Source organism: Phocoena phocoena, chromosome 10 (assembly GCF_963924675.1).
Source record: "Phocoena phocoena chromosome 10, mPhoPho1.1, whole genome shotgun sequence".
NCBI classification, from domain to species: Eukaryota; Metazoa; Chordata; class Mammalia; order Artiodactyla; family Phocoenidae; genus Phocoena; species Phocoena phocoena.
In genome coordinates, this window is record NC_089228.1 from 69,393,317 (window position 1) to 69,419,408 (window position 26,092).

Sequence of the window (26,092 nt, forward strand, 5' to 3'; positions counted from 1 at the left end):
TTGTAAAATATCTAGGAATAAATGCGATAAAACTTTACTTGGTTAAATGGCAACACATTGTTTTCCCTAAATTAACGTATAGGTTTAATGAAGCTTGAAACAAGACTCCAAAGAGATTTTTAAAAGAGGGTCACGTAACACAGTAGTTCTGAAGTGCATGTAGGTCAAAGAATTAGATGGAGAGAAGCAATTTACAAAACAAGTACGTGAATATTGACTTCAGAATAATTTGACTACATAAACAATGTAAAGGTTCTGTCCATTTTTAAAGCTCCATAAGCAATATTAAGAAGCAAATAAAAGCTGAGAAATATATTTGTTATATTACAACCTTAATTACCACAGATAGGAGTTAGTGCTAGGGTTCTTTTTTAGCTTTTTAAATTAATTAGTTAATTTATTTATAACATTTTTATTGGAGTATAATTGCTTTACAATGTTGCGTTAGTTTCTGCCATATAATAAGGCGAATCAGCTATATGTATACGTATATCCCTATATCCCTCCCTCTTGCGCCTCCTTCCCACCCTCCCTATTCCACTCCTCCAGGTAGTCACAAAGCACTGAGCTGATCTCCCTGTGCTATGCAGCTGCTTCCCACTAGCTATCTATTTTACATTTGGTAGTGTGTATATGTCAATGCTACTCTCTCACTTTGTCTCAGCTTACCCTTCCCCCTCCCCGTGTCCTCAAGTCCATTCTCTACGTCTGCATCTTTATTCCTGTCCTGCCCCTAGGTTCATCACTACCACTTTTTTTTTTTAAGATTCCATATATATGTGTTAGCATACTACTCTTTTTCTCTTTCTGATTTACTTCACTCTGTATGACAGACTCTAAGTCCATCCACCTCACTACAAATAACTCAGTTTCATTTCTTTTTATGGCTGAGTAATATTCCATTTTATATAAGTGCCACATCTTCTTTATCCATTCATCTGTCAATGGACACTTAGGTTGCTTCCATGTCCTGGCTATTGTAAATAGAGCTGCAATGAACATTGTGGTACATGACTCTTTTTGAATTATGGTTTTCTCAGGATATATGCCCACTAGTGGGATTGCTGGGTCGTATGGTAGTTGTATTTTTAGTTTTTTAAGGAACCTCCATACCGTTCTCCATGGTGGCTGTATCAATTTACATTCCGACCAACAGTGCAAGAGGGTTCCCTTTTCTCCACACCCTCTCCAGCATTTATTGTTTGTAGAGTTTTTGATGATGGCCATTCTGACTGGTGTGAGGTGATACCTCATAGTTTTGATTTGCATTTCTCTAATGATTAGTGATGTTGAGCATCCTTTCATGTGTTTGTTGGCAATCTGTATATATTCTTTGGAGAAATGTCTATTTAGGTCTTCTGCCCATTTTGTTTGTTTTTTGTTTGTTTGTTTTTTTGATATTGAGCTGTTTTTTTTGATATTGTTTGTTTTTTGTTTGTTTGAGTTGTTTGTTTTTTGATATTGAGCTACATGAGCTACTTGTATATTTTGGAGATTAATCCTTTGTCAGTTGCTTCATTTGCAAATATTTTCTCCCATTCTGAGGGTTTTCTTTTTGTCTTGTTTATAGTTTCCTTTGCTGTGCAAAAGAGTTTCATTAGGTCCCATTTGTTTGTTTTTGTTTTTATTTCCATTTCTCTAGGAGGTGGGTCAAAAAGAATCTTGCTGTGATTTATGTCATAGAGTGTTCTGCCTATGTTTTCCTCTAAGAGTTTTATAGTATCTGGCCTTACGTTTAAGTCTTTAACCCATTTTGAGTTTATTTTTGTGTATGGTGGTAGGAAGTGTTCTAATTTCATTCTTTTACATGTAGCTGTCCAGTTTTCCCAAGTGCTAGGGTTATTGAAGGAAGAGGTCAGGAATGACTTCATACTGGAAACCAACCAGTTAGGTTTCAGACCTCTGAAAATGGAAATAACTAAAAGTCGACTAAGCCATGACAAATTTTTGGAAATCCTTTAGGTTTAAAAAAATTTTTTTTAGAATTACTTTTGAATGTCTTTACAATTGCTGCTTTCCTAAATTTTGCATCTTAAATATTTTTTTCTCTCTCCCCCCCCACCCATAGGTACCATCCTTTGAATTTCTGTCTGAAAAACTCCAGTTTTACCAGAGACAGTTCAATGATATCATTAGAGGAACATCTCTTGATCTGGTGTTTTTTAAAGATGCAATGACTCATCTTATTAAGGTTCTAACTATTGACTGTTTACTGATATAAATAGATCATATAAAACCTTTGTAAATTTCACAGATAAACTTTTTCAGAGAATAAATATATAGTATTGGGTAGTGTATAGAAGAGAGTCTATAGGTTGAGTCAGTTCACTGTCTCACAAAACAAAGGCTTAATCAGAAACCACTTATTTGAATCCACCTACATGGAAGCAAATGTTTTTCAAGGGCAAACCGATGGGTTTTGTGTTCAGAGCTTTTGACTCGCTGAGTCAAAGAGTTTTACTTTCCTAGACAGCAACCTGGAGAACCCTATGAAAATAATATTCCCTCCTCAAATTACATTTTGATGTGATGGGAATCCTGTTCCCCATGGAGGAAGACTTGATGCTTAAAAAAATGTCAATTTCATGATTGGCTTACAGATTATGGGCAAACTGATGGGGACAGGGGAAAGGTGGGTGTATAGGACTGATAAAAAATAGAAACCAACTAGAGGCAGCACCAGAAAAGGAGCATGGCTTGATCCAAGTCTGAAGGGCTGCAGAAAGGAGTTGTTTATCTGTATAATTTGTAGATCAAAAAAGGGGTTTCTCCAACAAAGTAGGATAGGGAGGTTTCATGAAGAGGAGGCAGTTAACTCTGTGTTTATTACAGAATCACCTTCTACAAAACCAGTGAATTTCCAGGTGCTCTAGGATTGTTTCACATTCATCTATTCAGCAAGTATTATCGAGTACCCACTGTGGCTAGCTCTTGGGGGCCTGGAACCCTGTTCTGGGTGCGAAACCACATAAGTGATTAACATATTGAAAATAGAATTGATACATATCAAGGTGTCTGCCATCTGTAAAACTTGAATTAAAAAAAATTCTGTGTACTAGTGATGATGAACTTAGTGATCTGTCTAGACTTTCTTCCTAATCAGTGACATTAATGTAAAAGACAGCTTTTTAGCAATGTCTCCAATTGGCCTGCATAAGATTCGAGCCACAATTTGAGCCTTATCCTCCCTGAAGGTATCAACCATAGAAAAGCAACGTAAGGCTAAAGGCTGTTTCCCTAAGTTTTTTTTCTGCAAATGTCTTCCTGCCCCATTTTAAGTAGAATTTTGGTACTTTAAAAAATTTTTCATTGGCAGAGATATGATAGAGGTAGTATTTGTTGTAGAGCTAGGTGTCTACATAAGTCAGTGTGTTAGACTGATGATAATAAGCAAAGCAATTCTAAACTTCTTTCTACAGATTGGGAAGAGCAGTTCCATTATCCATCGAGTCTGAAAATAATAAAATTACACACACACACACACACACACACACACGGAAAATAGTTTTGAAATTGGAGATGGGAAGCCAACTTGTTCTCTTTTTCATGATGTAAATATAGATGGGCAAGGAAAGAACTGGAATTGCATAAATCAATATGGAACCTTGTGCATTAAAGGAAAAAGTCTGATGTAGTCTAGAAGCGTGTGGTTCTAGCATTGGACCCATTTAGTGCAAGCAAATGTAAACAGTTGAATTCTATTTTCAAATATATACTATTTTATTTCAAAACAGATTTCACGAATAATCCGAACATCATGTGGAAATGCATTGCTGGTGGGTGTTGGTGGTTCGGGAAAACAAAGTCTTTCAAGATTGGCTTCTTTTATAGCTGGGTATCAAATATTCCAGATAACATTAACCAGGTAAGATAAAATGAAACACACCGGTATGTTTTCTTCTATGGTTAATTTCACTGGAGTAAAATGTTTACTTAAAAATTTACAACAATTGGTTGTATTTCTTTTTCAAGTAAACTTTGTATTTGAGTGTAACATACATAAAGAAATGTACACAAATCATGGGTGTCAAAAAGTAAGTACACCTATGTAGTTAGCTCACAGATAAAGAAATAAAACATCACTAGCACCCGGAAGTACCCCTCAGGGTCCCGTCCCAGTCACTACCCTCCCTACGGGAACAATGTTCTGATTTCTAAGCCCATTGATCGATTTTGCCCATTTTTTAGCTTTATGTCAGTCAAATCATATGGGATTTACTCTTTTGTGTCCAGTTTCTGTTGCTTGCACTGTTTGTGAGATTCATCCATGATGCTACATGTAGCAGTAGTTTGTTCATTTTTATTGCTGTGGAGCCTTCCGTTTTACCACATATTACCACAATTTGTTTATCCAGTATACTGCTGATAAACATTTGTGGGGTTTTCTTTTTGCAAATATAGCTGTTATGAATATTTTTGTACATATCTGAGGATACTCCTAGAGATAGAAGTCCTGGGTATAATGATGCAAGGGGGAGTGAGTGAGGAGACAAGACAGAGGAGGAAACCTGGAGTGGTTTCCAGAAACCCAGGAAGTAGAGAATTAGCCTGAAACTGTGGATTAAATTAAAGCATGAAAAGTGGTGACTAATGTTTCAAAACTTTCAGTGCATTGGATGGGGGCAGAAGCCACGTTGCATGAAGGAGGTGAAGAAGCAGAGATAATAAGTTTAGAAACTCCTCAAGAAGCTTAGCTATGAAAGAAAGAAGCGAGAGAGGTCAGGACCTAGAGAGGGGTGTGCTATGACTGTGTATACATTGCAAAAGCAATACCTAACAGTCAGTTTAATTTTTAAAAATGAGCAAAATGGCTTTGTGACTTAACTGACTGGTCAGTGAGAGGGTAACCCTAACAGCACCAGGCCACACCACCTCTGAGGAGGGATGTGGGCTGTGTTGCTCTCATAGGTGCAGCTACTTCTCAGCAAATTAACTTACCAGTTTCCCTTTTTAATGAATTCTCGCCCTTGGGAATTATTTGACAGGACACACGGTCTCTTTTTGATGGCATTCCTTTTGCCAAGGTCTACAAGGTTTTTAACTAAAGTGCCACCCAGAAGGACTTCTAAGGCACTCCTAGTTTAAAAATAGGCTATTTATTCATTTAAATATACGTATGCTACATCATCTCTAATGCCCACAAAAACCTTTACAAATAGGTAATTATCTTCATTTTGCAGATGAGGAAACAAGTTGACAAATGTGAAGGAACTTTTCTAAAGCTGCAGAGCAGGGATTTGAACCCTGGTCTTTCTGGTTTCAATGCCCATAATCTTTCCACTAGACCCTATGGCTTACACAAAACTCCCTATTACCTGCACTGTGAAGCCTCCTTCAAATAAAGCTGTCTTTATAATCCCTTTCATCGATCTACCCACATGGCTTTATATGCAACACTTAAGAAAATGTCTGCTTTATTTTTACACATCACGTGACTTCTGGTAGCACATTCCTTTTGCAGGAAACAGAGTAAACGAAAAATAAACAAAAGACCAAGATCTTCTCTTTTCATAATCCGTAACCACATAATTGTAACACTTCTATTATTCATATCTCATTGCATAATGCATCCTTTTCTGAAGGCTTTCTCTGAATCTAGCCATTTAGTAAGACACGCAAATGACCACTTTATGTAATTCATCATTAATTTTATTTGTAATTTATCTTGTTTTCTCACCAATCTAAGCTCACCCAAATTTCAGAGTAGTTTTAAATATTATACATATATTCACTTGGGCAAAAAAATCTGTTACTGAGGACTGTCCGACTGTAGAGAATAAAAGTTCATTTCCCTGTTCCCAGTTATTGTTCCTGAGCCACTTCTGGTAAATTCCCCATTTCTCACTTCTCAAACTAAATAAAACCTATTTATGTAGAGTGGTAACATGTAGCTATTTAGCTCTGTGTTTTCTGGCAGGCACTGTTACTTAGTATCTGTTGGAGCAGGTGCAGATTATGCTCTAATTATCATGGATTATATTGTGTTTTGAAATAAATTATGATTTTATATATATATATATATTTAATTTAAAACTTCCTGCCACTTCTCTTTTTAGGTCTTATAATGTGAGTAACCTAACAGAGGATTTAAAAGCTTTGTACAAAGTTGCTGGTGCTGATGGCAAAGGCATCACTTTTATCTTTACTGACAATGAAATAAAAGATGAGGCATTTCTAGAATATCTCAACAACCTGCTATCTTCAGGGGAGGTATGTCTCAAAAGCAGAGAAAGAGCTTGTATTTTAAAAATGTAAATCCGAATAGAAAAAGCAGGAACCCTTCAGAAGTGAGGCCTTTTAGCACACATTTTTCATTTTAGAAATGATTAATGCATAAGGTTCAATAGATTTTTTGAAGTTTCTCTGAAATTAATGCTGTTCATCTCCAGATATTTTATATGCTTTCTTCCATTTTAAATATGGTTCCTTATTTGTCTCTTCAGTCTTCAGTTGGATCCTATAATTTATTTTAGGAGAAGCAAAATTTATCTATCTATCTAATAATCAGGAGTATAGAATGGTTGAAAGAGTTCCACTAACTTTAAGTAAGTAGATGTTTGTGTCCCCACTGCTGACACCACTTATATCAGCACTTCTGTGACCACCCACATGCTGGTACTTCATTAGTAGTTTGCACAGGACTCAGCATAGTTGGACTTATGGCTAAGATTTATTACAGCCACACAGTAAGGATTCACAGCTGGATCAGTAAAGAAAAAGACACATTGGGGGAGTCTGGGGAAATCCATGTGCATACTTACTATGTTCTCACTAAAGCATCCATACAGAATGTGTTTTCTGTCCACATGAAGTGAAGTGCAGAAACACATGTGCTGTTTCTGTTTCGGGAAGCCCATATGAGACTCTGAATTCAAGGTGTTCTTGGGAGCTGGTTGTGTAAGTCATTCTCTGCCCGGCCACTACTGCCAAAATTCCAGACTCCCAGAAGGAAAGTAGATGTTCACCATCTATCCCAATGTTTGTATAAATAGTCTAGGCACAGTGGAACAACCTTATCAATTAGTAATGGAGGAGACATTCCAAAAGCCCAGCTCCCAGATGCCAGGCAAGGGCCAGCCCTGCAAGCACACCCTTCTCAAGGTCAGACCTGCCGTGTGAACTTTTCCTTTCACAGTGGTGTGTATTGATGCTTACTGGTGCATGATCTAGTTAACTACTTTGGAACCAGAGTTGAGACTGACTGTGAGTCAGAACAGAGGGCATCGCTGGACATTTAAAGAGATGATTGGAATAGTAGAGGAGATGGCTTTTTGGTAATAGCTATTTGAGCCAAAGGAAACATAATTTGCTCCTGATTGAGCTAATGAATAAAAAATTGCACTCTTGTAATCTCTGGCAAACTAGGAATTTGATTGTGGAGATGCAGGAAAAAATATGAAAAGAGCTGACATGTGAGGGGAGGGGAGGGGAAGGACCAGACTTCGGCAGTGCATTGGCTGTTGGGAACTCTTAAAATACTGAACACTCTCTTGTCTATTCCTCAAAGATCTCCAGTTTGTTTGCACGGGATGAGATGGATGAAATCACCCAAGGGCTGATATCAGTGATGAAAAGGGAGCTACCTCGCCATCCTCCCACCTTTGATAATCTGTATGAATACTTCATTTCAAGATCAAGGAAGAACTTGCATGTTGTTCTCTGCTTTTCGCCAGTGAGTTTTTATTTTATTGATGTCTGTGTAGGAGGAGTTACTTCTTTGAATGTACTCAGTTCTTTGAATGTACTTTCGCTGATGAGATGATTTGTCAGAAATGAACACTTGTTACATTGAATTAAAATCAACTCTTTACTAACACCAATCTTCACTGACCCAAATCTCATGCCAAAGTGTGAAAATTTAAAATATTCATCTTATCAGTGATTATTGCCTAGCCTACAACTTTCATTACCTAGAGACAGAGATTATTTGATTTGTAAGGGATTTGGTGATGTAGTCTTGTTCAGCTCTACCTCCAATATAGACATACCATCTAGAATGTCCCTGACGTAGGATTGAATGTCTCTGTCTCATTGTGCTGTCCAGTATAGTAACCATTAGCCATGTGTATCCATTTAAATTGTGCTCAGTTAAAATAAAGTAAAAATAAAATTCCAATTTCTCAGTCCCACTAGCTGCATTTCAAGTACTCAATAGCTACCTGTGGCTAGTGGCTACCATACTGGAAAGCACACATATAGAACATTTCCATCATCACAGAAAGTTCCATTGGGCAGCTCTGCTCTTGGGGGGAAGGGGAGGTATCTCACTAACTTATAGGGCAACTTGCTTAATTTTTAGATAGTCTGATAGCCAGAAAGGTCTTCTTTACAAACAGTGGAATTTTGTCTTTGTTTTTTCCCCTGTGATTCTTTTTTTTTTTTCCATTTATTTATTTATTTTTGGCTGCGTTGGGTCTTCATTGCTACTGTGCCTGGGCTTTCTCTAGTTGTGGCGAGCGGGGGCTACTCTTCGTCGCGGTGCACAGGCTTCTCATTGCGGTGGCTTCTCTTGTTGTGGAGTGTGGGCTCTAGGCGCCCGGGCTTCCGTAGTTGTGGCACGTGGGCTCAGTTTTTGTGGCTCGTGGGCTCTAGAGTGCAGGCTCGGTAGTTGTGGCGCATGGGCTTAGTTGCTCCGTGGCATGTGGATCTTCCCGGACCAGGACTCGAACCCATGTCCCCTGCATTGGCAGGCGGATTCTTAACCAGGGAAGTCCCTTCCCTGTGATTCTATTTGCCCTATAAAATGAACCTGATCCCTCTCCCACATACAGCTCTTCAGATATTTGGAGAAAGTTTTTGCAGACTGCCTAAGTCGTTCCCTTTTTAGACCAAACACCTTCCGTTTCTTCTGCTGCTCTCACGTGCCCTAGTGTCCAGGCCTTTCACGGTCCTGGTCATCTCGCTCTAGAAGAGGTCTGGTTTGTCAGTTTCCTCTTAAAAGGTAGCTCCTAGAATCGAACAGATATAGTCTTAGGACGGGGAGAGTGTGGAAATATTACTTCCTTTCATCTGGACACTTAATTTACATATTAATGCAGCCCAAGAAGGTTCCTGAAAAAAAATTTGTGGTGTCATATGCTATTGGCTCAGAATATATAAACGTCCCTCTGGCTGACTTATAATCCTTGCGTGTTTCTAATGCTTTTTTACTCTTCTGTCGATAGGTTGGTGAGAAGTTCCGTGCCCGCTCTTTGAAATTTCCTGGCTTGATATCAGGCTGCACCATGGACTGGTTCAGTCGCTGGCCGAAGGAGGCTCTGGTTGCGGTGGCCTCCTATTTCATTTCAGGCTATAGTATCGTCTGTTCTAGTGACACCAAAAGACAAGTTGTAGAAACAATGGGCCTCTTTCACGACATGGTTTCAGAGAGCTGTGAAAGTTACTTCCAAAGGTAAGTGACATTACGTAAGCATGATAACTACAGAAAGACAAAGTTCACTCCAAAGAGGAATTAAATGTAACATCCAGTAAGAGACTCGTCATAGTGATTGAGCACGAAATCCCAGCTAAATCCCACTTAGATATTTTTCCTTGCTTTGATGTTCTAGTGATTACGTATAGAAACGATGATAAGTAAGCGATATTTAAAAATTAACTAGTATCCATACTTAAGTATCTCTTTCCCTCCAGACCTCAAAGTAACAGATGCTTAATAAATCATTTTATTTCATTTGCTTAATTTAATTTTTTTGGAAATGACTTAAAATAATTCATTATAAACTGTTTAAAATTAGTTTCTTATTCAAGTGCATTATTTATTTTGATTAAAGAAGTCCACTCTTCTAAAGTTTCATTATTGCCTTATGCTAAGGGAACATTTAGGTTTTGTATTTGCATCATTTAATCTTATCCATGTTGTCATGCCAAATAATTATGAAGCTAAATTTTAATTGACTGCAGAACAGTCCAGTCCCTAAAAGCAGAAATGGTGTTCATGATGTGAAAGCTGGTGTAGGCAGTTCAAGAATATAGCATTTTTTCCCAAAGTGTGATAGTCACTGTGTACTATTGCTCTGAATAAAGATGGGCCACCCTGGGTCTCTAGAACAGTGGGCTTCTTCCTTAGGGTTAATGCACAGGCTTTAGGGAGTGCAGAACCTCCCAGAAAGACTAGGCCTATTTTTCTGCATAGAGAGTCTGGGTAACACTTTAATTGATTTTCCAGGGGCACGGGGGTTCCTATCTCACAAGTTTGTTTATCCTGTATCATTTTCTTTATTTAAATCCATACTTGGACCATCCTCTTAAATAATTCTAGATCATCTCCCAGATTCTCTTGGTAAATCCGTGTGTATTAATCCTCTCCATTGGGAAGATTTTCTTTCTACTTAACTTGAACTCCACCCCTACTACCATCAACTGTGGAGCTACAAAGACCTACATCTTTATTTTTTTTAATTTCAGTGTATTTTCCAAAGTTTTCATATCCTCTTAGGCTGTAGAAGTTTATTCTGAAAGCAATATTTATATAATGCTTTAAAAATAGTCATATGTATGCCAAAGTCCATAAAAATTTTTTAAATGTTAAAAATCTTCAGAACTCCAAAAGTGAAATTTTAATATAGAATAAATTTGATTTAATATAAAAATATAATTTTATAGTATGTGAAGATCTCTTCTTTGACTTGAGTTTCTCCTGTATAAAATTGTTCCTTTTATTTATTTCTATTGTTAAATGTAATTATTATACTAAAGCCCATAGAGAGTTGAATGTTTGAATCGAGTCTGCCTGATTGCAAGGTCTATCCAGCGATTTAGGGGAGAGATCGGTTTTCACCTTTGTAAGCCTGGGTTTCTAGCAGAGAAGAGGTGTGTAGCAAATACCAGGTGAATGAAAACGGATCTCAGCACAAGTTCATTTCAACCACTTATCCCTACTACTTGTACAGAATTTTAAAGCTTACAAAGTGTGTTTACATAAGCTGCTTTATTTTTGGATTTTCACAAAATTCTGGGAGGTGTAGGGCAGTGATTCTTTTCTCAGTTTTCCAGATGAGGAAACAGAAGCCCAGAACGGGCATAGGGTCAAGTCAAAACATCAGTTAGAGATTTAGTGTTCTTTCCGCCTCACCTCTAGGTTTCCATTCACAATTCCTGCCCTCTTGCTAGTGAATCACTCTCCAGAATTACACTGATTTCACAGTGAGAAGAGCGTCTCTATTGACATTTTAGGAGAGTATGTCAGAATGATAGAGGTGAAGATCCTTTTTCTTTTCTGCTTTCAGATACCGCCGAAGAGCACACGTGACTCCCAAGTCTTACCTCTCATTTATAAATGGTTATAAAAACATTTATGCTGAAAAGGTGAAATATATTAATGAACAAGCTGAACGTATGAATATTGGTAAGTGGAACAGAATCTTATCTTTTAGGGCTTGTCTGATAGGATCCCAATATTTTGTTTGGTGGAAATTGTTGTATTTGAGAACAAAATATTGATTTTCTTGTTAGTAATATATTATTTTGAGGGATACCCTTATGGGTCTTTTGACCTGTCAAGAAACTCTGGGCAGACAAAAATCTAAACAGAGGTGGGCTGTTTTTTTTGTTTTATTTTGTTTTTTTTAATGGATGTTAACTAAATTTATTGAGGTGATCATTTTGCAATACATACATATATCAAATCATTATCATGTCCACCTTAAACTAATATCATGTTACATGATAATTAAAAAAAAAAGAATCTATACTCAGCCATAAAAAAGAACGAAATAATGCCTTTTGCAGCAACATGGATGGACCTAGAGACTATTACACAAAGTGAAGCAAGTCAGACAGAGAAAGAAAGATATCATATGGTATCACTTACATGTGGAATCTAAAAAATGATACAAATGAACCTATTTACAAAACAGAAACAGACTCACAGATTTAGAAAACAAAACTACGGTCACCAAAGGGGAAAGAGATGGAGGGGAGGGATAAATTAGGAGGTTGAGATTAACATATACACACTACTAGATATAAAATAATCAACAAGGACCTACTGTATATAGCACAGGGAACTCTACTCAATAACCTTTATGGGAAAAGAATCTGCAAAAGAAGAGGTATATGTATTACTAAATCACTTTGCTGTACTACTGAAACTAGCACAACACTATAAATCAACTATACTCCAATATAAAATAAAAATTAAAAAAAAAAGGAATCTGTTCTGTTCGTATATACCATGTATGTGACCTCTGTGTGCACACATATACAAATGACACTGACTGTAAAGTAGTAAAACTAATTTCACCAGCTATAAGGGAAGACAGTTCTCTATATTATAGCTAACACATTTTATTTATAGCTGCTGTGATAGAGGTGGGCTGTTTTTCTTCCAGAACCATTTTATTCAACTCCTTCAACTTTGGGTCCACCCTGTTGGTCAGCGAGTCACCATAGTCGCTGAGTTGCTGCTTACAGATGGGGAAAAGTCCGCCCTTGGGAACACCACGATTTCAGTTTTTGGTTTCATTACAATTTCCCTCAATTTGTGTAAACTTTGCCATGTTAATGCTTCTCAAATTTCTAACAAAGAAAAAGACAAAACAGAAACAAAAATGAACAAATAAAAACAAAAAGAGAGTTTACGTGAGCAATGATTTTATGAGTGTCTAGTATATGTAGCATAAGCAGGAAAAGTGTAAATGGGGACCGATTTTATGTCCAGAAAGCATTTGGCCCAAATAATCCAAAACACCTTAGTGCTGTCTTTTCACGTCTTCACAGAACGTGGTCACAAAGCATAAAGGTCTGTGAAGTTATGGTGATGATAAGAACCCTATGAGAGAAACTTTCTTCTGTTGTCTTTCTAAATGCTCACCTTCTTGAAGCTTGTCTATATGATGCTCTAGACTCAGGGGTGTGCTGAAGCTACTTGCACTGGCTCATGAGAACTGATGGTTAAATTAGGAATTTTATGATCTGGTTGCTAACACAGCCTTTATTAAAAATTAATTAACTTACAATTAAATTAGTTATGTTAAAAGTGAGGGCAATAAATACTCAAACCTCATTACTTCTTAGCTATTTTTACTTTAATTTACTCTTATTAATGTTCTTGAGGAACATTATTATTTCTATTCTATCTGTGTGGTAGAAATATTATATAATGGTGTGTTACTGAGAACCTCTTGGTAGCTTGAAATCAGACATGGTGGGAGTATTTACACCACAGAAACTGGAAACCATACAAATGAGTGCCCTCACCCCAGACCCTGATGCTAAATGCTTACCAACACCACTCCATCTAGAGCCCAGTCGGAATGTGAGAAATTTAGTTAACCAGTTATTTTTCACTGGAGCACTGAGATTCTCAGAGCCTGTTGCAGAAGTTTTAGCGGTTATTTTCATTTTTATAGCAGAGAACCACAAAGAACGTTAATATATTATCTGTCTCATTTGCCATGTCAGCTGCAATATGATTCAAAGGCAAAAAAAAATGATAGTTACAAAGCCAAGGAAAGCATAAGTTTGTCAAATAAGTTCCCTGGCTAAATTCAGCTTACTCATTATAGCAATGTGACTTTCCCTTAAATGTAACTAGATGATATTCTTCAGTCAGAGCTATTTTCTTCATTTCCTGATGAAGCTCTCAGAAATATGGTCAGTATCATTGCTCCTAAAATATGTATATTTTTAAAGCATTTTGTCCATAATTATTTTGTGTTTGTTATAGTGCAAATTATGGTGCCTTGTAAGTAGTAAATACTGAATAAATGTTTGATGAGGGGGTAGTCATATACTCAGTGTATATGTGTGTATTTGTAAAGGTCTTGATAAGCTGATGGAGGCAAGTGAATCTGTTGCAAAACTCTCCCAAGATCTTGCAGTCAAGGAGAAGGAGTTGGCAGTGGCATCTGTAAAAGCAGATGAAGTGAGTTGGCATTTATTTTATCACTACTGTGAGGAATATTTTTCCATATTAAAAAAAAAGCATTGTTTAAAAACGTTATGAAAAAGTAAACAGGGTATAAGCCTACAGACTATTTCTGGTGAGATAATGTTTACAAAGACCATTAGACATTTTTGTTTAACTTATACCAAGTCATACCTAAACTATTATATCCTCTACTTGGTCTAAGACTATTTTTCCTCCCCTGGTTCTGTCTGTCTCTCTTGTTTTCTGTCCTGTAGGGAAGTTTCTGCTTGACTGCAAGTTATATTTGGTCTTCTCTTTAAGTTCCCTGCATGCTCTAGGTTTCTGGGATAACCCAAGTCCCATCTGAAGTTTGTGTCGAGGAAGGAAAAGGATAAAAAGAAGCGTTGGTTGAGTTTGTTTGTTTGTTTAAAGATACCCTTCCCAAGTTGATAGGGATATATGTGTGGCTGCTCCTTTATCTACAACTCCTCCCCCCAGTCTCAGACCGCTTTCAGCTTCCACTCACTGAGGGTCAGTTAAGAATGGATACTTAAGTCTTGACCCTTAGCCAGTTACTGAAATGAGAGAGATAGCATAGGAGAGACATTTAGGATATGACACATGGTAGACACTTAGCACCCTGACGTATGGTAGGCACTCAATAAATATTAGCTATTTTTTTTGTTATTACATGAGGCTTAATAGGACTTCTGACTTTATTCTATTGCACTGACGTTAAATAGTTTTAAATTTCTAGAAATTACATAGAATAGAAATATCATTTTTCTGAAAGCTTAAGATATTTATTTATATAGTTCTTGCCTCAAAGAAGCTTAGGAAATAGAAGACTGCAAGACTGCTCAAAGGAGTTACTTTAATACACCTTAAAATATAGACAACTTAGATGGGGAATAAATTTGCTCTTACTCTTGTTTTACATTATATTGAATAAATATTCTCTCACTGCTCAGATCTGTAAATTGTGCTGGAAAGGTTTCTAATATTTACCCTCATATGTTTCCTCAATTTAACAGGTATTAGCAGAAGTCACAGTAAGTGCTCAGGCTTCAGCCAAAGTAAAAAATGAAGTGCAGGAAGTAAAAGACAAAGCCCAAAAAATAGTGGATGAAATTGATAGTGAAAAAGTAGTAGCTGAGACCAAGCTCGAGGCGGCTAGACCTGCACTGGAAGAAGCAGAAGCAGCCCTGAATGTGAGCAGTGCATTGTTCTCTCTCGCCACACAAGTCCTAGCAGGCACCATGTTTTGTTACATGAAATTAACTGTGGAATTTTTGTAATCAGAAAACTGAATTGAATTCTTAACGTGATTTAGAATTTCTGAGTCTTGAAACAAATGTTTCTGTTGATTACATTTCCTAAGTTCTACCTTTTTTAAGTCTTTACTTCCCATAACTGATTTTCATTCTCAAATCAGCTCTCCATGAGAACCGAGGAATAATGCTAGTGATTATTGGCTTAAACTGTAGCCTAAAGGGACTCAGATTCTTTAGAGAGCCTTCTCAGTTCCTTCAGCATCCCAACTAGCCTATGTCTTGCAGCCTTCAACCTTTTGAAAAATCCCCTTGTGGTTCCCATTGCTCTTAGGATTAAAGTCCCGAGCTAGGTATCCACAGCTGTGAGGCAAGAAGATCTCCATTTGCCTCTCATGACCACATGATAGATGATCTGGAGTAAAATTTACTTAACTCTCTTGGGTCTCAGTCAGGATTCTAATTCTTCATTGATCCTTGAAGGATCAATGTAAGCATTAAAAGTAATGAATAGTTTGCTGGGCACATAGGAAGTACTCAATAAATATTAGTGCTACTGCTGTGATAACCTGGCTTCTGTCTACCCCTTCAATTTTATCTCTTGTCATTTTGTCCCTGCACACAGTATGATCCAGCCATACAGAAACAGCTACAGGCTTCTGCAGTAATCATGGTCTGTTACCTTTAAATGGGTCTCTCCCTCTGCCAGGAATGCTTTCTATTTTTCCTAACTTTCACTAACTAGTAAGAGTCAGTCTTCAAGACCAAGCTCAGATCTCACCCCTTCCAGAAAGTTTTCAATTCTTCTGGACCTCCTTTGTTTTCCTGTAACTCCTATACTTCTAACATGGCAAATAAACATAGTTTAGGGTAATTGTGTTTTCTCTCTCTTTTCCTTGGAGGATTCTGAGGACAGGGCTGTTTTTGGTGTGCTTTTGTTTTATAAGGGAGAATGCTTGTAGTTGTTAAATAAATGAATAGATTTAGAATCATCATTTAATAAAATCATGACAATGACCAGGACACATTCTCCCCCCTAACTCCTTTTGTGGGTCCTATGATAACACACAAGAGACTGATCACTGGAGTTTTTTATTGATCATATGATGTCCCAGTCCTTCTTGACTTGAATGTCAAGTAATATCTTATTTCAAACCCAGCTCACAGATAGAAACTTCCAAAAATATTTTTATGAGCCATATGTTACAATAACTTTTCTTGTCTCCTTCGAATTCCTCTCCCTTCCATAGACAGGGCAGCCCTCAAAATGAAAACTGAAGGTGAGGTTTCTGATATTCAGGACCTTGCCCCTCTTTTAATATCCATATAATATAGATTCTGTGCTTTGAAGATGCAGATTATCTAAATGTTACACATTAATGATGGTTGTTACTAACAGAGGTCTGGGGTGGTGGGCAATGAATGGTAGTGATATACTAAAGCAATTCATTGAGGGCTACCGGGGGGAAAAAATGAAAACAGAGAAACAGAAAGCCCAATTTAAACAATGAAAGAGCCATTATCTTGGAATGCAAACCCTTGAGGAGATAATGTCAGGGATTGGGGAGAAAATATGTTTTAAAGTTTTCCACTTTAATTATTTAAAAGTATGAGATTTCCACATGACTAGGAATACTACTTAACAAAAAATATTCTGATCCCTAACCCTAAATACAGACTATCAAGCCAAATGATATTGCCACAGTCAGGAAACTTGCAAAGCCCCCTCATCTTATTATGAGAATCATGGACTGTGTTCTGTTACTATTTCAAAAGAAAATTGACCCTGTCACTATGGATCCAGAAAAACCTTGCTGCAAGCCATCATGGGGAGAGTCATTAAAAGTAAGTAAAATCTATCTCTGTAAGTCCTATGGGGTGTACCAGGTGTCCACATCCCAGGATACTCAATATAGACCAGACACACTGGCAGACAATAATCAGTCATTGTGTACTGAAGAGTTTTTCTTAAACTGCATCTCCAAAAATGTAAGTGGGGAAAGATTTTAAAGCTGAATGCCCTCTTTTTATAAAATCTGTCCAGAACCTGTAGGTAGTATTGACATAGTCTTGATGTCATCCCAACCCAGTCTCCAAAGGGGGGTTTGTGTGGTTGGGGGCATTTAGATGCACTCACTAGATGGGAAACTTACATTGTTTTTCTTCTTTACTCTTCACTATGGAAACAGGAAGACAACCTGCAATTTACAGCTTTCTGTTGACTACTCCCATAGTCTTGATTTGTATGTTCAGAGCAAATCAATTATTACTTCTTTGAAAAAAATTCAGTTTAGAAGTACATACTAACTCAGGAAGAAAGTACACATTTTCTTCCAGAGCTTACAGGCTGTAATACTATTTTTCAGTTGATGAGTGCGACGGGATTCCTGTGGAGCCTTCAGCAGTTCCCCAAGGACACAATAAATGAAGAGACTGTTGAGTTACTACAGCCATATTTTAACATGGATGATTACACTTTTGAAAGTGCCAAAAAAGTCTGTGGGAATGTGGCTGGTCTGCTGTCTTGGACACTTGCTATGGCAACATTTTATGGTGTCAACAGAGAAGTGTTGCCTCTGAAGGTAAACGTTTCCCTTCTTCTCCCAGTAAATCAATTCTTAATAAAATCATTCATCGTTATTGCTGCCATTAAAAGACAAAGCATAATGTAGTCTAATAAAGGTAGGTTTCTCTGTTACCAAATTTTTCTTTTTCTCTGTATGTCCCCTCACAAGTTCTCATTCTTTTTATATCTGTTACAGGTTTCTTGGCCTTGCAGACAAGAAACCAAAATCAACTTGTTAACTTAAACTAGAAGTGAACTTATTGGGAATAATAATTGAGCTATCATGAAAGAAAACTGGCTTTAAAGTTTGGAGATTAGGTTTGGGGACTGAATTTGATTACGATATTCCAAACAAAATTTATGAAAATTAAGATCAACACCTAGAAATGTTTTAAATTTCAAAGACAGGAAGAGAACCTTATAGGCATCTAAGAAACAAAGTTTAAAAGGTTGCTTACAAAAGAGTAGAGATCAGGATGTGCACAGACTTGCCACAACCCTAAATACTAGAAAATAATGGAAAACATATGCAGAGTACTGAGGAGGAAATTACTGGGGTCCAAGAATTCAGTCGCTGGCCAAGCTGCCCTTAATGGGAACAAAAGACAAAAAGACATTCTTAAGGATGCGATTTAAGTGTTGAGGGATAAACACACACTCTCTCTGTCTCTTTCACACACACACACACACACACACACACACACACACAAACACACACCCCATCTATACTGGGCCAGATTGTCCTTTATGTCTGAGAGAACAGAAATACATTCTCAGGAGTGCAAAGGATTCATAAAATATATCACCCAGACACACACTACCCCCAATCCCCGCCCCCCAGCCTGTCCCATAAAGCTAAAAGTGTTGAAAGTGGTTGCTCTTTCCACTTTGTTGAAAGTGGCATGGAAAGTGGTGAGCGGGTGGGTGGCAGAGGGTTACTGTTTTCTAATAAGCCTTGTAGAAATGGCTGCCTCTTTAAATTCTGCACATAGGTAGCTTTGAGAAAATTTAAAGTTTTAACAAAGGGAAATGATGAGCAAATATAGCAAACACACCCAAACAAAAAGATACCAAGAGAGAAATGTTACTATAAATGTAGAATTCAAGAAAAAATAAGCACTTAGAAGAACAGTTATTTTTATTGATAAAAATTATGATCCACAGTGAGACTTAATTGTAATAATGCTTTATGCGATAAATAAAATAGCGTCAAGTTACATAAGGCAAAATCCATTAATAGTTTAAGTGGAGTTTTTTAACAAAAAAGAAAATCCTGTAATTTGATATTGTGGCATATGCTATCAATCCACAACAGGTCTGGTAGGCAGAGGGCCAGCTTTAGAAGGGACCATGCTTGGCTTAATGCTCTGTTATCACCCTCTTAATTTTTAAACAAGGGGTTCTGCATTTTCATTTTGCACTTTTATGTAGCCAGTCCTGAGTAGGCATAAATTAATAATTATATAGAGATTTTGCACTATATTATTTTTAAAGTTGAATAGCTACATTGAACTTTCTTCATATGAACAAAGAATATCAAATTATTTCCAGTGTCCAAGAAACATTTATAAAAATTGATGATATTCAATTCTAGAAGAAGACTTTGATTCAATTCCCAAAAGCAAAAATTTCTGAGACCTCATTCTCTGACTATAACAATAAAAATAAAATGCTTATTTTTTTTAAAAAAGCTAGTCATTTCTATTTAGAAAATGATGACAAAAAGCTAGTTACCAAAGCTTTTGTGATGCGGCCAAAATGCTACCTTCTCAGCCTTTAAGTGAATCAAAGAAACTAAACACTCCAGTATATATATACTCATTTATAAGCATACACACACACAGAGACAATTTAGGGAAAGTAGAAAGAGCTAATAAAAATAACATTAAAAATTAGAAAAAAGTAGTAAAATTAAAGAATTGGTGCTTTGCAAAAAATATATATATATATGAGATATGTAATGAATATAAAAGATAAATCCATATAATTACAGATTATAGATTTAAATAATTAAAAAGCAGAATCTAAAGTTATTTGTAAATATATTAGAAAATCTAAATGAACTTAAAATTTCCTGAGAAAAATAGCTAATTTCAAAAAAACAAATATTGAGAAAGAAAATAAGAAAGTTACAAAGGAACTTCAACCCCAGAAGGCTCTAGGGCTATATTACTTTACTGATTAATTACTTTAAATTTATAAGAAACATAAGTATCATGCTATAGGACTTAGAGAAAGAGGAAAAACTACTGTTATAGTAATTTCACTTCAAAAAATCTTTACCAAGAAAACAATCCTAAATGTTTACATACCCAATAGTATTCATCACAGCATTATTTATAATAGTTAAAAATGGGCAGAAGACTTCCCAGGTGGCGCAGTGGTTAAGAACCCATCTGCCAATGAAAGGGACCTGGGTTCGAGCCCTGGTCCGGGAAGATCCCACATACCGTGGAGCAACTAAGCCCATGTGCCACAACTACTGAACCTGCGTACTGCAACTACTGAAGCCCACATGCCTAGAGCCTGTGCTCTGCAACAAGAGAAGCCACCACAGTGAGAAGTCCATGCACCACAACGAGGAGTAGCCCCCGCTCGCTGCAACTAGAGAAAGCCCACATGCAGCAACGAAGACCCAACGCAACCAAAAATAAATTAAAAATAATAATAACATAAAAATGGGGAGTAGGGGAGAAAGATATGTCTAAAAGTAAGGCAAAAGTTAAGTAAATTATGATATATCCAAATTGTGGGATATTATGCAGCCATATAACTAATGTTCATGAAAAAGTGTTTAAGGATGTGAGGAAATTATATTACTCTAAGTGAAAAAAAAAATCAAAATGCTAGTTATCCACTTCTTGACACAATACTCACAGACTCTTTCTGGGTAAAATCATGAGTAATTATTTTTTCTCCTTCCCATTCATTTCTGCGATTTCCATATTGAACATTAATAATTAAAAGGAAAAAAATGAACTTTAATGAAATTTCTCTGCTTCCCCAGGTGAAGACAACGAAACAGATGACTTCCAAATAGGGCAAAAATTATGTAGTAACTTATGCTATTATTTACCAATTAAAAGCACGAATGTTTTGTAGCACTAATACACCTCTACACTAATCACATCTTCTTCCTTTTAAGGCTAACTTGGCCAAGCAGGAGGGCCGTTTAGCAGTTGCCAACGCTGAACTGGGGAAGGCCCAGGCACTGCTGGATGAGAAGCAAGCTGAGCTGGATAAAGTGCAAGCCAAATTTGATGCTGCAATGAATGAGAAAATGGTGAGATTAAATACACAGAAATTACTAATAAGACGTACTGAAATGTTACACAAGTATGTGTTGTGTTTAGAAATCCAGCAAATGTTTACACTGAAAAAATATTTACCTGAACGCCCTTGCTCACTGGCTATGTCTGCTTATTTTGGATCTTCAACACTCCACATTCTTTTTTTCTGTTTTTAGTAATTATTTTCTATAAGAAGAAGCTGTGATGTCATACCTAAGAGTCTTGACTTTGGAGTCAGAAAACTAGGTTTGATATCCAGTTCAGTCACTTATGAATTGTGCAGTTGGGGGTGATTGACGAACTTTATCTGTTAAATACAGATAAAGCTACAACCTTATGGTATAGGTTGTAAGCAGTGGTGGTCTGGTAAACGTTCAACAATCAGCTTGTCAGGGTGGAGGCTAGGGGGAGAAGAAGGCCTTGATTTGCAGTGTTTGCTGATTTCTGTGGTCTAGGTACCCCCTGCCACTGTCCATTTTAAGCCGTCAATGTGACAAGACGACGCATGTATGGGAAAAGATGCAGCATGCCATTATATACTATTTCCACCATGCAGATGCAATGAACTTAACCTCAAGAGTATAGATAATATGAAAATGTAGTAAATAACTAGGAATTGATGAATTTTGATTATTTATTACCTTTAACATAAATTTATGTAATTTAGTTGTGAGCTATGTAATTTAATTTAATACTGTAATTTAAATTTTAATAATGGCTGTGTTTAACACCAGCTCACAAATTTTCTGAAAAGTGTAACAACTGACTCTTTTGAGCTGATACAAGCTGGCTTCAGCATACTACTGTCGTGTAGGATTTTTCTGGGGAAAAAAAATCCTTTGTAAACTGCAAAGAACTCAAAATTATTATTAAATCCAAGAAAAAGGTATATTTATTGTTTTGAGAATATTTAATAGAAATGCTATTTAAGTTATGTGATTTGGATTCTCTCTTACAAAATGGCTCTCCTTGAAATTTCGTAAGGTAAAATAACTATATTATGAATGATTTACAAGAATTTAATATGTAAAATTTTACTGACACTATATTTTTAGATTATATTTATTTTGCAAAGTAAGAAATTCCTCCATGTATTTTTATGTGTGAATATAATGGATGTTTGATCAAGCAATTTAAGCAGCTCTTTGAGACATTCTCCATTTCTGAATGCAGGATTTGCTTAATGATGCTGACATGTGCCGGAAAAAGATGCAGGCAGCTTCCGCCCTCATCGATGGATTGAGTGGAGAAAAAGTCCGATGGACTCAGCAAAGCAAAGAGTTCAAAGCTCAGATTAATAGGTATAAAATTTGGTCTTTGATATAATTGCTTTCCTTCTTAGTCATCACCCCAAAGGCCACCTCTTTGTGGCATGGGGGAACATAAAGTCTCATTCCTTGAAGTGCTTTTCTCCTCTGTTTCCATATCCCCATCTCAGAATCCCATCATCTAAGAAAGTGCTTAGAGCTTGAGTCCCACACTCTCAGTAAAATGGAGAAGGAAGAAAACTTGGTGAAACATTTTTAACCTCAATTTTGGTTCAACAGTGTGGGCTTTCAGTGTGAGAATGCTTCTAATATTGTCTGGATTTGCCAGAACAATCTAGTTACTGGTTCCAGTTCTATACTGTTCACCTCAAGGATTTTGAAAGTGTGGATCAACAGTTTGTTCTAAATGGAAAGGTATCTTGGGCTGGTGTCTTCTGAAAACCGAAAGAGAGGGAATGAGAGGGGCTTAGGAGAATGGCAAAAAAAAAAAAAAAAAAAAAGAGGATGAAGAAGAAGTAGTGGTTAAATCAAGATTCAGTCTGAACAAGACTAGGGCATGGGATGGGAAAAGGATGCTTTCCTCATCTGGAAGTCAAGCTTCAGGACCTGTAGGCTTCAGAAAGGAGCCATCTTTCTTGCTCCCCGACTTACTCCAAATGAGGCCACCCCTACCCCATTTTGAGCCTTTAGGCTCCTTTTTGCATGGTCTCTCCATGTCTGGCTGCCAAGTGTTAAGCTGGGAGCAAAGAAGGACTTCATCTAGTAACAAAACTGCCTGGTGGCCTTTCAAACTCCTTACTGGGAGAACTTAAAATGTGTTAGTGATTCACTTTGTTTTTTCTTAACAGACTTGTAGGTGATATTCTGCTGTGCACTGGATTCCTTTCCTATCTTGGTCCTTTCAATCAGATATTTAGGAACTATTTGCTTAAAGATCAATGGGAGGCAGAGTTGAAAGCACGGAAGATTCCTTTCACTGAAAATCTGCATCTTATTTCAATGTTGGTGGATCCTCCAACAGTAAGTGTTACTTTCTTTACAGCATTATTTGAATTTCATTTCCTACTCACTAAGAAATTAAGGTACACCTAATTTGTTCTTTTTGCATTTAATTGAAAAGATTGTTTTGAAAATGCTAAAGTGTTATAAAATTTTTTTTCTTTGTGATACAAAAGTTCCTTTGCATTTTAAGAAATCTTGCTTTCAAATTAATACCGGTTGCACTGCTATGAGTGAAAAGATCATTTGTGAGTGACAGGCTTGCTAATACTGAGCTCTTCTAATAACCCTTCATTATTTACACCAGTCCTATTAAATCACATTTTCTTACAAACATTCTAGGAAAATGTAGGTGTTAGCTGGACGTAAGTACTGGTATTAACTTTCTTTTGATCATTAACCATCTTTTTATAATGTCCACCAGTATAATATAATAGCATGATCTGACATCACTGGGTAAATGCATGCACTGCTGTACTAACCTTCCTTGCTGGGAATTTGACGCCACTGTCAATTTTTAGTATACCTTACAGAGCTCCTGTGGTATGAAATGCTTTCCGGGCAATCTGTATTCATGAGCTGCTTTTTGATTTGTAAATATGTTTCCCAGTTGAAGTTTCCCTAGGAAAGCCAAACTATTAATTTCAAGTTACCGCTATTTAAAAGTCAAAAAATAATCTTTTTCAATTCAAACAGTGTTCAACTGGTCCTTACAGGGAAGAGTAATGTATTGGAGACGCACTGGGCACAGGTGAGGTGAAGTGGGCCAGGATATTCTTTGTCGATTGTGGCCTTTGGTGGAGCTGGGATAATTTAACGAAGGTGGAGGCCGGTTGGCTCTTTGGATCTTGGATGATTTTGTTGACCACGTGGAGCCAGACTGACAGTTCCCTCTTGATTTTGAAAGGAACTATTAAGAAAAACATCAGTAATGAGTTCCTACCAATATAATATTTCATCTCCCCTAATGTCTCTGCCTCCAGCTATGCAATGTCCCTTCCCCCATGTAAGCAGAACCAGAGGGCAGGAAGGGGAAGCTTCAGAGACTTAACCCTTAGGGCTTACCTACTCTGAGGTCTCAGAATATTCATTACCTCCGCCACCTCCAGCCCATCTGGATCCCACCACCCGCCCAGTCTCACCATATTTCAAGTCCCTGCTGTTCTCTGAATGTTCAGCAACCATGCTTCAGAATCCACAAATCAGGTTTAATATGCAATCAATTTACAATATTTCCTCATAAGTATGAAAACACAATATAAAGGACTAAACCTAGTCTTGGGTTACTAGAGAAAGGATTTATTACATGATAAATCTGTTTCTTTTAATTTGATGTTGTTTGGTTCACATTTACGAGTTTGGTTTTTTTCTAGGTACTTGCATAGTCTCAATGGGAAAAATATGTCCAAATTTTAAATTCTTTTATATCGTGGCACTGTTAATCACTAACAAAAGCCTTCCTGTGTTCCTCTGAATGGCCACATCCATTTCCTGTTATTCAGATTGGTGAGTGGGGGCTGCAGGGATTACCAGGAGATGACCTCTCCATTCAGAACGGCATCATTGTGACAAAGGCCACCAGATACCCACTCCTCATAGACCCACAAACTCAAGGCAAAACTTGGATTAAATCAAAGGAAAAAGAAAATGACTTGCAGGTATGTACCATTTGGTGCATGGGAAAGTAATCTTGAAATCATGCGTTTTCCCACAATTTCAGTTGAATCTGTCAGTCATAAAGTTGTCATCTCTATGATGGTAATTGTTTGCTACTTTACACCCTTGAGTTTTGTAACAGTGTTTTGGGACAAATGCTCTGATTATTTTCTCTTTTGTGCTCTCTCTTGATCTCACTCTCCTTCTCTCTCTGTCCATTTTTCTGGCTCAATTTGCTATTGCCAGTGTTGGATGTGGCCTTTATTCTGGGCCTTGAGTTTGGGCTTATAAGAAAATGACAAAAATAAGACTTGTGATTCCTCAGTTTAAGGCCATTTGCTCCAACCTAGCTTAGCCACTTGGTAGTACCACATAGCACGCTAGAGTCCAGTATGGGAGTTGGATTCTACCAAGGTGTTAATCCTAAGGTAGAGGTAAACAAAGGCAGGACTCCAACATTCCTGGCTCCTTGGGAGATCTTGTTACATTGATGTTTCAATTCAGTATTACAATATGGACTATTCGTTGTTTCCTCGACACTGTTCCCAGTTCCAAGCCTTCTGGATGCATAGTTTTGCTTGTACTATGTCTGCTAACCAGAATGTCTTCTCCACCCAACTGCCCACTTTGCTTACATCCCAGATAAAAGTCTTAAACATTATTCAAAGTCCACATCCAATGCTACTTTTACCCAAACTTGCCTGAGTCCCCAGCTTAATATAGCCTGTCCTGACTCCTCACACATCTTGTATTTCTGTTATGGACTAGGAGCCTGCCTTAAATTATTGTTCTTTGGACGTTTGTCTTTTATCTCTAATGTACCATAAATTTTTTGTTAGCAAGGCTTATGGTTTTACACCATCTTTATATTTTCTGTGCAGCTCTTTATATAGGGTAGTAATTCTGATATTTATTGAATTAAATGAATTAATCAAGGTGTGTCATCATTACAGGAAAACAAACCCAGAAAAATCGTGTGGTCATCTTGATAAATGCAGAAGAAGCAGTTGGTAAAACTTAAAAACTTAACAGCAATTCATGATAAAACTTCCAGCAAACTAAGATTAGGAGAGATCTTCCTTAATCAGATAAAGAGTATTTACAAAAAGCCTACAAGAAACACCATATTTAATGGTGAAACATTGAAAGATTTCCTTCTGAGATCAGGGCTTTGCAGGCACGTGAACACTGTC

At 37.0% G+C, this 26,092-nt stretch overlaps 1 protein-coding gene across 1 annotated transcript in view; it reads left to right on the forward strand.

Moving 5' to 3' along the window:
• The window catches only part of DNAH8 (dynein axonemal heavy chain 8), a 322,160-nt gene that overhangs the window by 187,248 nt on the left and 108,820 nt on the right, over positions 1-26,092 (forward strand). The window contains exons 60-73 of the mRNA XM_065885438.1: positions 2,069-2,191; positions 3,735-3,865; positions 6,057-6,210; positions 7,508-7,672; positions 9,165-9,391; positions 11,226-11,344; positions 13,761-13,864; positions 14,884-15,060; positions 16,798-16,965; positions 17,487-17,702; positions 20,832-20,969; positions 22,150-22,277; positions 23,093-23,264; positions 24,746-24,901. Of these exons, the coding sequence (XP_065741510.1) occupies positions 2,069-2,191; positions 3,735-3,865; positions 6,057-6,210; positions 7,508-7,672; positions 9,165-9,391; positions 11,226-11,344; positions 13,761-13,864; positions 14,884-15,060; positions 16,798-16,965; positions 17,487-17,702; positions 20,832-20,969; positions 22,150-22,277; positions 23,093-23,264; positions 24,746-24,901 (2,178 nt within the window). The remainder of the gene's footprint in view (positions 1-2,068; positions 2,192-3,734; positions 3,866-6,056; positions 6,211-7,507; positions 7,673-9,164; positions 9,392-11,225; positions 11,345-13,760; positions 13,865-14,883; positions 15,061-16,797; positions 16,966-17,486; positions 17,703-20,831; positions 20,970-22,149; positions 22,278-23,092; positions 23,265-24,745; positions 24,902-26,092) is intronic.